This window comes from Sphaerodactylus townsendi, linkage group LG05 (genome assembly GCF_021028975.2).
Source record: "Sphaerodactylus townsendi isolate TG3544 linkage group LG05, MPM_Stown_v2.3, whole genome shotgun sequence".
Classification (NCBI taxonomy): domain Eukaryota; kingdom Metazoa; phylum Chordata; class Lepidosauria; order Squamata; family Sphaerodactylidae; genus Sphaerodactylus; species Sphaerodactylus townsendi.
In genome coordinates this window covers 103,755,715-103,767,856 of record NC_059429.1, presented here as the reverse complement: position 1 = coordinate 103,767,856, position 12,142 = coordinate 103,755,715, and the positions used below count along the sequence as shown (strand labels likewise).

Below are 12,142 nucleotides of genomic sequence, written 5' to 3'. Positions count from 1 at the left end.
TTGAACATGGAGTAGTTCTTGCCCCATAGAACTCGACTCTCAATTCAACCTCCAACTAAAGGGTGTGATGATATCATCAGGGGATGGAGCTCTTCTTACCCCCCTCCCTGCGGTAAATTTGACCAGGAAAAGTCTAGGTCCCCAATACACTAGGGTGTGTTGTCAAGTCATAGCTGACTAATGACAACCCCATAGGAATTTCAGGGCAAGAGACATGCTGAAGTGATTTGACATTGCCCGACTCCGCATGGGCTGCGAGACTTTTGAGAGAACTGTGACTGGCCCAAGTTCACCCAGCAGGCTTCATGGTGAGGAGTGGGGAACTGAACTCAGTTTTCTAGATTAGAGTCTGCTGCTCGTACTACTCCACCCTGGTTCTCAGTTCTAGAATTGCCTTATTTGGATGGCGCAATGTTTCTGCCAACTTTACCAATGTGTACATGATCAACATATCAGCAGCAAAGTTCTTGAGGAGTGAGGAATGTGTCTTTCCAGAAAGTGTGTTTTAGGTGCCTCCTATCAACTTGCCATTCCTCCATTTTTTTTTCTACAGAGGGCTTTTAAGAGACGAAGAGACAAGAAAAACATTTGTTTTTTCTTTCGTGCTCTAAGCTCAGCCCACAGCCTGGCCCAGAAGGGGTTGTATATTTTTACTTAACTAATCCCACAGGAAAGTTTGGCTTTGTCAGTGTTGCAACTGTTGAAACAGTCCAACACTTCACCCCAGAGGAGCCTTAAGCACAACTGAGTTCTTAGTAGTTCTGTTCCGACTAGGACACCAGTGGGTTAAGCAAATATTGTAAATCCCCTAGTGCAGGGGTTGGGAACCCGCGGCTCGCGAGCCGCATGCGGCTCTTCCGGAGCCGCCGGCCCCCTCTTCGCCCGCCCTGCAGGAAGCAGCGTGGGCACATCTCTAGCCCGCGGCCGGCGAGGCCATGCCGCAGGCTTTGGCTCCTGCTCGCCCCACTGCTTGCGGGGCGGGCGCTCTCCCGGCGGCTAGGCAGGCCGAGCTGCCGGGCCCCTCTTCGCCCGCCCTGCAGGAAGCAGGGCGGGCACATCTCTAGCCCACGGGGTGTGTGTGAGCGGGCGGGGGGGAGGGAGGGCGAGTGAGCGAGCGAGCGAGCAAGTCGGCGGGGGAGCGGACGGGGGGGGGCGAGCGAGTGGGTGGTGGTGGTGGTGAGCCAAATGGCTCTTTGGTGGTGAGCCAAATGGCTCTTTGAGGGGAAAAGGTTCCCGACCTCTGCCCTAGTGCCTTTTATCTCTAATGGCTGCATTTGAAATCCTAGAGAGAAAAAGAGGCTTGCCAGGGGAAGATAGAATAATGGACAATTGTAGAAGCCCTGGAAGATTATACCTTTCTGCCACCTTGTGGCAAATGAACATAGTAGAAGAAATCCACTGCTGTGCCTGAGCCTGAAGATCCTCACAGGCAAGCAACCTACAAATTTCTAATGCAAACACATATGTTTGCAGATGATACCAAATTATGTAGGGTGGTGAGAACCACAAAGGATTGCGAGGAGCTCCAAGCGGACCTTGATAAATTAGGTGAGTGGGCAAAGAAATGGCAAATGCAGTTCAATGTAGCAAAATGCAAAGTGATGCACATAGGGGCAAAAAATCCAAACTTCACATACATGCTACAGGGGTCAGTGCTATCAGTCACAGACCAGGAAAGGGATTTGGGCGTCTTAGTTGATAGTTCCATGGGAATGTCAACTCAATGTATAGCAGCTGTGAAAAAAGGCAAACTCTATGCTGGGGATAATTAGGAAAGGAATTGAGAATGCAAACTGCAAGAAGATGTGCCCTTATATAAAGCTGTGAGTGCGACACACTTGAATTACTGTGTTCAGTTCTGGTGCATACATCTCAAAAGGATATTGAAAGAGATAGAAAAAAAGAGATGAAGGGCGACAGGGATGATTGAGGGACTGCAGCACCTTCCCTTATGAGGAAAGGCTGCAGCGTTTGGGACTCTTTAGTTTGGAGAGGAGACGTCTGAGGGGGGATATGATTGAAGTCTATAAAATTATGCATGGGGTAGAAAATGTTGACAGAGAGAAATTTTTCTCTCTTTCTCACAATACTAGAACCAGGGGCATTCATTGAAAATGCTGGGGGGAAGAATTAGAACTAATAAAAGGGAAACACTTCTTCACGCAACGTGTGATTGGTGTTTGGAATATGCTGCCACAGGAGGTGGTGATGACACTAACCTGGATAGCTTTTAAAAGGGGGCTTGGACAGATTTATGGAGGAGAAGTCGATTTATGGCTACCAATCTTGATCCTCTTTGATCTGAGATTGCAAATGCCTTAACAGTCCAGGTGCTCGGGAGCAACAGCCACAGAAGGCCATTGCTTTCACATCCTACATGTGAACTCCCAAAGGCACCTGGTGGGCCACTGCGAGTAGCAGAGAGCTGGACTAGATGGACTCTGGTCTGATCCAGCTGGCTTGTTCTTATGTTCTATGTTCTTATGTTGATGTGTTTCCCTTCTTTCAATGCATTACTCATCTAAAGCCTGCTGAACTGGTTGAATGACTCTGTTCCTTTCACCTGCTGCTCCCTTCCCCCAAGGAGTTCAAGACAGCTGGTTCTCTGTATCCTTGTAAGAAGGCTTTGAGGTGTGTTAGAAGAAGAAATACGTGGCCCCTGGCCATCCATCCAGGTTCACATGAGAGGGTATATTTGAACCCGTCTTCCCAGATTAGCTTAACACTACACCATTCTGGCTCAGCACCAGGAATGACCACTGAAAACATTTGCCTGTGATTAAAGCCTTTTACAACCCCCCAAAACCTCTTGAGCTGAGGCACTGTCAGACAATCTTAGCTCTCTGTCAATGGTACCTATATGGTGCAGGTGTTTCACATTTCTTGAGATATAATCTTAGTGATTTAAAAAAATAACCTATGAAGAAATCACGACTAGTATGAAATTTATGTCAGCATTTGCAACAGCTATTTTTCTTATGAAATAAAGGGAGAATGCCTAATCTGGTCTACTCAGAAGTAAGTCCTATTGTAGGTCATGGAACTTATTCCCAAGAAAATATACGTAGATTTTAGCCAATGTATTGCCCCAGGGTATAGTCAGAGAGTATGTGCTTCAGTAGTTTTGCTGAAATTGAGCAGTTCTGGACCTGGTAACTTCCTAAATATGAATCCTCCTGAAAACTTATGTTAACTTCCTTGGGAAGAAATGTGGAATACGTCTATTAATTTTGTTTTGCTGTCAAGTCACTTCTGACTTTTGGCGACCCCTGGTGGGGTTTTCAAGGCAAGAGAAGATCAGAGGTGCTTTGCCACTGCCTACCTCTGTGTCATGACCCTTCATGAGTTGGGTCATTAATGTAATGGGTTGAGGCATTAGCTTAATGGGCCAAGCTTGGAAGTGCTTGAAAGGGGGAAGGTAGCTGATTGAGTGACATCTGTAGGACAATGACAATGCGAATAAGATGGTGGTTAGTGAGAAGTTAGTCAGAGGAAGAAGTCCTCAGGCTAATACAATACTGGCAGGAACACTCAGGGCAACCACATTAACAAGTCCTTTGTCTTCACAGGCTGGATAGTCCAGGACTGGAGATGGGAACATTCTCCAGGGCAGGGGTATTGAATTATCTTAATCCCTTCAGGAAAGGTGTGATGGCTATTTGCAAGGCAGGTGTGGGCAAGGGCAAGTCCAGACAGGTTTTCTGTCCTTGTGGGGACACTAGCCAATGCAGAGAATGGGCACCCCATTTTGACACTGCATGGCTAGGCACCCCAAGAGTTGGCAGGAGGAGTAGAGACACTTCAGTCTTAAAAGCAGAGTTCCCCCAAGCCATCATGGGTCGGTCTGGTACCAGTAGGGTCATGAAGTGTCGCCATCTTCAGGTCACTGCTGTCATTTAATAAGCCTGTGGAGGTGGGGGTGTAGGATGTAGCAAATAGGACTGCCAGCTTCCCAGTGGGGTCTGGACTTCTCCAAGAATTACAACTGATCTTCAGATACCAGGGATCAGTTCCTCTAGAGAAAATGTATTTGTAAGATGGACTGTATCAGCTTGCCACCCTCTAGATGGGGCCTGTAGCTCTGGTTGAATTACAACTTTTATCCATCTGTCAAAGATCAAGTCCCCTAGAGAAAATTACAGCTTGCAGGATGGGATTTATATCATGCTGAGGTCCCTCTTCTCCCCAAACTCTGCTGTCTACAGTCTGTCCCCTCCAAATCTCCAGAAATTCCCAACCCAGAGTTGGTAACTAAGCAGAAAGACTACTGGGATAAAAGGGACTATTGTACTAATGAATCCCATGAGTGCATCAGGAGAATGGTGACTGCTGGATAAAATGATTGGTTGGTATGTGGGGTAGCCAATCAACAAGAACAGCCTTAACCACAGTGGCTGTGTCTTGTGGGGCAAAATTTCAACTGGGTCTGGGATTCCTGCCAATCTATATATATAAACGCGAAATACCACTCACTGACTCATGCAAAGAACTCAAAAACTACCAAACCTACAATGCTGAAATTTGGCACACCAGTTCATTATGTGGTTTAGGTGCTCACTAAGAAAGGATTTTTCAAAATATTCAGTTTTAGTCGAATTATTACACATTTACTGTTTTAACTGCTCATCTCTGGCCATTTGCACGAACATTCTAAGGGCAAACCAGCCCCTCAGTCCACAGACATGCTGCACGAACATTCTAAGGGTGACAGTTAAACACCATCAGCTTCAACAACACCGCTACAGCCAAACACCACTACAGCCAAATACAATCAAAACAGATTACAAACCACACTATCACCTTTGACTACTAAACATTTGTCAGGTTTTGCATATGGACATCAGATTGATTGCTGTGCAGACAAGTTTACTGCTCTCGGCCTCCGATCACCCTGTGCTTGGTGTTGTGCTCTGAAGTGGCGGGATGAGTCCCCAGGAATGTGCTGCAGTGGCGGTACAGTCCAGCTCCCTGCCCTTCAACCCTACTCTGAACCTCTTCACAGCCTTCTCACTCATCAGCATCCAAAGGCAGAACACTTCCTTTCTGGATCCCGAAAATACAATGGCTGCTTCCACATGACGTCTTTTGGAGCCCACCAGGTGAAAGAGAGCAATAACACATTGCATTATAAAAAGACAACTACAGGAAGCTGCAGCAAAATATGCAAAAACAAACCACAGACAGGCTGTGAAAGATATGCTGCATGTCACCCCAAAGTTCACAAACAGGCTGTAAAGAAGCATGTTGAATGTCACCCCAAAATTCATAGGCCGTTTCTGCACGGCCATAAGGGCGCCTCCACGCCGGCAAGAATTCCGCCGGCGTGGAGGTGGAAACCGCTCGCGTATGCTTGTCGCGGACGGCCTCTGAAGAAAACCAGCAGGCGGCGGCTCCGCATGGAGCCGCCTCTTCCCCTTCCCGTCCGACTCACGCGGTATAGTCCTCTACCTGCTGGCCGTGAAGCCCATACGCTGCCCTCCAACCTCCAGGGTCGGAGGACAGCGCATGGCCCGGCTTCAACAGGCGGCGAGGACAAGGTGAGTCAGACTGGAAGAAACAGCGTGTTCCAGCGGTGCTGTTAAGCACTTTCGCCACCAGGAACACGCTGTTGAAGGAAAAACAACCCTTTAAAGGGTTGTTTTTCAGGGCGGCTTGACGCCGTCCTGGGGGGAGAGGGAGCAGAGTCAGGTCGGCGCTGCTGCAACGTGTGAATGGCTCCCTGGGGACGGCGTATTTCCCATCCCCAGGGCCATTAATAGACACGTCTTGAGCTTGACCATAGAGAGTCTGTGATGAAGTATGCATAGGGAAGCACGGGTGCCCTGCTAGTGTTAACATATAGTGTTTGAACTAGTGGCTGAGGTCTATGCCATAAGTGCTGGGGGATGCCAGGTGCTTTATGTAGTGTCTTACACCTGTGTGCCCAGTTGGGTGAATGATTAGGGACCGCTCCTGAGTGTGCAAAGTGTTCGGTTTCAGTTTTGCCTTTCCTGTCCATTTGAGGGTTGATCAGCAATTGCTACACAAAAGGTGGGATTTGCCTTTTGGTGACCCTCAAGCAGGGGTCGGGAACCTTTTCCCCTCAAAGAGCCATTTGGCTCACCACCAAAGAGCCATTTGGCTCGCCCCCCCCATCCGCTCAACCGCCGACTTGCTCCCTCGCCCTCCCTCCCACCGCTCACCCCCCCCCCCACGGGCTAGAGATGTGCCCGCCCTGCTTCCTGCAGGGCGGGTGAATAGGGGGCCGGCGGCTCCGCTCATAGAGCCGCAGAACAGCAGCGGAAGAGCCGCATGCGGCTCGCGAGCCGCGGGTTCCCGACCCCTGCCCTCAAGGGATCCCAATCTGTTTAACTTCACAGTGAACAATAGAATCATAGAATTGGAAAAGACCCCAAGGGCCATTAAGTCGAACCCCCTGTACTGCAGGAAATACTTGAGAAAAAGTCCTGCTGAACACGGTAGATCTTGACTCTGAGTAAACATCATGCCAGCCCGTAGTTTTAGACTGTACCAATAAGAACACAGGAGGTGTCCTGTGGGGTCATCCCAGTGACCCATCCTGCCCAGCATCCTGCATCACACAGCAACCAAGCCAGTTGCCCTGGCTGGAGGATCAACAAATAGGGCATGGAAGCTTCCCCCAGAGTTGCCTCCCAAGACTGGTATGGAGGGGCTGCCTCTCTCTGAAGCTTCACGTGCCGGTTTTAAACCTCCTGGCTCCTGGCGCGACTGTTGGAAAGATACAAAAGCGCTGCAAAGTGATGGTCCTTCTTAGTCGCCATCTCAGTCCTTGCCACAAGTCGGCGTTTATCAAGTCAAACAGCAACGCCAGTTTCGGCATGGCCTTCTTCGCGTGCCGTAGTCTGCTCACCTCATGTGATGAAAGGCACGTGGCTAAAGGTGCCGCAATTGGCCAGGCCGCGGGGCCGGGACTTCCGTGGGTGTGCGGGTGGCTTCCGTGCCGTGATCGCGCTGCGTTCGGGGCCTGGTGGGGGACGATGAGCGGCGGCCGGCGGAAGGAGGATCAGACGTCGCACCCGCAGCAGCAGCAGCAGCAGCACCACCCGGTGGCCAACGGCGGCGTCCTGCGGGGCTCTCTGTGGAGCAAGGCGCTGCGGAGCGACTCCGCCTGGGAGGACAAGGTGAGGCCGGGCCCGGGACGTATTTAGCAAGGGGAGATTTCGCCCTGCGGCGACCTCCGCAGAGAGAGGGCCACGATCGGGAAGGGGCGCGGTGGGAGTGGTAGCCCTGGGCGCCCCACAAGGGGAGAAGGGACGGCTGAGTGGAGGGATTGTAAGGCCACATGGCCGTCCTGACATTTGATGAAGTCTCCGAAGGGAGGAGACTTGGGAGTCTGTCTTGTTAAGGAAGTCCCAGAGCGCAGCCGGGTTGGTCCACAGTTGAGTACAGTAGTGCTTTAGAGACCAACAAGATCGAGGGGTAATGAGAGTCACTCTTACCTTCGTCAGGGCCTCAAGAACGGACTTCTTAATGGAGGGAAGTTCTGTGGGAATAGCTGGTTAGTTTTTCTTTTAAAATGTAATACAATAACTAGGCTCAACCTGTTATAACCAACTAAAACACACACCGTAACACTGAGTAATGAGGGGTCGGGAAACTTTTCCCCTCAAAGAGCCATTTGGCTCACTACCAAATTTGGCTCACCACCAAAGAGCCATTTGGCTCACACCCCCCCCACTCGCTCGCCCCCCCGTCCGCTCCCCCGCCGACTTGCTCGCTCGCTCGCCCTCCCTCCCCCCGCCCGCTCACACCCCCCCCCCCCGGCTAGAAATGTGCCCCACGAAGAGGGGCCTTTGTGCGTCATCTGTGGCTTCCACATAACTCCCCCCCAAATTCCCATTTAATTTCCTAAATTGACCTGCGATATATCAGAACTGCAGTGGGGAAAGTCATAATATGGAAGGGATGTCTGTAATAACTATCCCCTGAAGACAAGGGAGTCCAGGTATTGTCAAAACCTGTTTTTTTCTGTTCACACAGGAATCACTTGGGAAGGTATGTGTATGAATTATAGGCGTATTCAGAAATAACAAATTTTGAACTTGTCTTTCCTCTGCAGGATGAGTTTCTAGATGTGATTTATTGGTTCCGGCAGATCATTGCTGTTATTTTGGGAGTGATCTGGGGCATTGTTCCGCTAAAGGGATTTATAGGCATAGCAATGTAAGTTTTTTCTTTTTTAAAATAAGGTATCATTTGTAGCAATAAGTACATTAAACACTTGAAGGGGTAAGGTGATAGAAATCCTCTATGTAAATTGCTGCAAGTTAGCAACTTTTTAATTGTGAGAGTCTGCGGTCTTCTTGCGTTGGATTTTGCATAACAGAAGCATGAAAAGGTGACTAATTTTTTGCTCAGGGAAGTCACAATGTCAGTGGGTTCTTGTAGCATTTGTAACCATTAAAAGCAGGGTCAGATCCAACCTAAATTTTCCAGTGACAGAATGGAACTTTCCTGCTTCCCATCTTCAACTTCTGCCCATGATCTCAATTAAATGTAGTTCCTGGAGGATAGGGAATCTTGAGGAATGACACATTTGGGGAGGGGGGGTGCCTGTAATGAAGAAGAAGAATCAGTGGAAATTGCCAGTGTAGTTTGGATTCAACCACTTGTGTCTGAAGAGCAAAATTGAAATCTTGGATGACTGTCACTCTGATACCTAAGGTCTTTATACTTTTCAACTCCGTACACGTTTGTGCTCAAAATGGTAGCTTAGGCTAAGCAGTTATGCTGATATCTTGGAAATTCGTGTTTTTCCCCATTTCTAGCAACATGTTGTTATAAGTAGTAATCAGTAGAGAGTGCTAACTGTAGTTAATAAACAAAGTAGCATGCATTTCATGTATCCAGAGACCTTGCATGCATTTCATGTATCCAACTTAGCCAGCTTTACAGTTCTACAAAGCAGAATGTTTCAGGATTTCTAGGTGGTGCTTGCCGTAGCTCTTCTTGTCGATTTGTCTGTCTGCCATATGGGCTTCAGGCCACCAGGAAAATCTCCTATACATGTCACATTGAAATGCACGGGAATAGTGGTCCCAATTCCAGTGAGGTTTTCAGGGGTTATCTTCCTGATAGAGCTATGGTGGCAAACCTTTGGCACTCCAGATGTTATGGACTGCAATTCCCATCAGCCCCTTCCAGCATGGCCAATTGGCAGGGGCTGATGGGAATTGTAGTCCATAACATCTGGAGTGCCAAAGGTTCGCCACCACTGCGATAGATCATAACTAAAGTATTTTAATATTTTCACACTGTAATTTTAAGATGATGGCTGTAAATCACTGTTATTTTCTTCCTCTTCAGATTCTGCCTCATAAATGCCGGTGTCCTGTACCTCTATTTTAGTAGCTTCCAACAGATAGATGAAGAGGAGTATGGAGGAACATGGGAGCTAACAAAGGAAGGGTTCATGACATCTTTTGCACTGTTTTTGGTAATGTGTATTTATAGATATAAGGTCTTATGAACAGATCTAGCATATAAAATAAGGAGCAGATCACTTCAGAGACTTAAGAATTAATTAGTGGGGAAAGGGGCAGAGAAGTGAGGCAACAAAAATATGAGTTGCACAGTATGATTGCAGCTTTAGGGAGTTGTATGTATTTTTTGTCATAGTGGTTGATAGGTACATTAGAAGAATTGGGTAAGCAAAGATTTTCCTGGCAAGCAAGTTTTTTTTGACAGGGGAGCACACACACACACATTTATGTATGCATGAGCACAAAAGCATACTCACTTCAAGCTGATTATGCTTTTGTGCTCATCTGTATATATATCTGTGTGTATGCTCTCCTGTCAAAAAAACTTGCTCGCACATACTAAACTCATCCCAGTTTTCTCCTTGACACATCTGTGTACATGGAGTTGATGGGAATTGTTAAAAAGTGACATCCTTGTCCTGTACCTCTTTGAACTGCAGGTCAAAAAAACTTTGCCATTTGACTCTACTGACTGTGCAAAGTATCCAAAATACAAATGGTAAAGCGATGCAAATTGATTTTCATGTGTTTTATAATGCTGTCCTATGCAGAATTAGGCCAGCGGGCTTAAACAGAAGTAACAGTAGTATTGCCTTGCCAGTTATTAAGAAGATTAGATCATTATGTCACTTAAGTTCCAGCTAAGTTCTGGATTTAAACATGGCACTAACTCCACACACAAACACACACTTTTTTTTTGTCCCAGTGTACCTCGTAGAAATGGACACCTGAGGAGAAGTAGTTCTTCTTCACTACGGAAAACAGTGTAACTTCTAACAGCAGGATTGCTGACTCTTGTTATGTTTCTTCCTGGCCACAGGACTGTGGTAAAATTTTGTTATTCAAAGCAGAGGAAAACAAAATAGGATTGTTTTAGGGACAATGTGCTGGTAAGGAGTAAAGGCTCTTGCTGAAGTTGCTGTTCTTTTTTCCCATCTAGGTTGTCTGGATAATCTTCTTCACTGCCATCCATTATGATTGATAAAATAAGCCAAATCAGTTGTCATAAGAGATCAAATAACACTTTAAGAAATCGCCTCTGATGGACTGGGTGGAGGTAAAATAAGCCTGCTTTTCTACCCAAGGTCCGAGGAGATGGGACAAGCTTCACGGCTTCTGAGAAGAGAAATTCAATCTGGGTTGATTTTTTTAAAGTGTTGCTTTTCTGGAACTTAAAAAAGCCATCACAATATTAAGCAGTTCAAGACTGTTCAATCTTCTAATCCTTTCTGTGACCTTATCCACTACAGTGACAACCAACCTCTGTTTGCTAAAGGGGGAACTTAGTAATTAACTTATGCCCACTATGTTGCCCTCTCCAAATGAGATCTGTTCAATTTGTGACTTGTCTTCCATTTGACAACATACAGTTTTAAAACTGTAGCCACCATAAAGTTCTTGGCAGGAGAAAAATGCTATGGAATTTATTATTGAGCACAGAATTTGATGGTTGTCTTCAGTTTATTTTAAGAAAATTAAAGGTTTGATTTCAGTAAACTGATTGTATTAAGTATTAATATTTTTAACTGGGTCATTGAGGGCTTCTTAGTTTGGTTATAACCAGAATCTTGAGATTATTTCTTAAAAACGTTGAGATTATAATTCCTATTGATGATTGTTGAGTATGCCTGGTTTGTTTGTATAATCTCTAAAAAGTCACAATGTTAAGAGCACCTTAATGTTTCAATTAGCCAACTAATTAATTTCTCAGAGCCTACCTCAGAGTTCCATGGTCTAAATGCACAAAGTTACTCAAGACATATTTAAGAACTTAGTTACTTAGAGGTTTCTACAGGTATTTGGAGTACAAACCCACTCAGTTTCCAGTTTTAATAAATAATTGAAAAAAATTAATATAATGAAGGCAGCTAACGTCTTGTACATGGAACTATTCCGCAGTGGAAATAGATTGGGCTACCGTTTTGATTTAGTGATTATAAGTATTGTAGAGAATAATAATGCATAAGGGGCTATGCAGTATTTTAGGCTACTTATGGTTCTTATTCATAGATTTTTCCAGGAATATTTTAAAAATACATACAAGACTATCTACATGGCTGTTTTCAAGAGGTAGACTTAGCTGTTCTAATCTTAATTGAAGATTAAATGGAAGAGGAAGGAGGGTTGTCTTAAGACTGCCTTATGGTGAGAATTTGACCTGAGTCTTAATACACTGTGGATGGATTCTGTCGTTATCCTTGCTCCTCTGTTAAACCCTCTTTTTGCCTACTTTGCTTTCTGAGTTAACTTTCTTGATACTGCAAATCTTATCTTGTCCCCCTCCCCACTGCTGAGTTCTAACATCGGAGGAGAATTCTGTCATAAGAAAGGCAGAAGTACTATAGGTGCTGAGAGCCATTATTAGGGCTTTTCTTGCAGGTCTTTGTTGCCAACTTACTGAATAGTTTTACATTCAGTCTACTCATATGTTGTGTGGATTAGTCTCTTCTTCTCCCTAAAACTTGATTTCTGCTAGCATTTAAATTAAATTTCTCAGTCAGCATCTGATTTTGTTTACTAAAAGCTACAGTCACTCAACCATTATATTAGATAATTTTATACATGAACATGCTCTAATAAACGTCATGTGGTTATAATGTCGGTATGGCTTTTTCATTTGTATTAGCTTTCTTTCGTAT

The 12,142-nt window shown here is 45.9% G+C and overlaps 1 protein-coding gene across 1 annotated transcript; it reads left to right on the top strand.

Moving 5' to 3' along the window:
- The first annotated feature begins 6,915 nt into the window (after positions 1-6,915).
- On the top strand, positions 6,916-12,104 carry RAB5IF (RAB5 interacting factor). Its single transcript, XM_048498516.1, has 4 exons — positions 6,916-7,142; positions 8,081-8,184; positions 9,328-9,457; positions 10,444-12,104. The coding sequence occupies exons 1-4, from the start codon at positions 6,999-7,001 to the stop codon at positions 10,483-10,485; spliced, it is 420 nt and encodes a 139-aa protein (XP_048354473.1). The 5' UTR covers positions 6,916-6,998; the 3' UTR covers positions 10,486-12,104.
- The last annotated feature ends 38 nt before the right edge of the window (positions 12,105-12,142 follow it).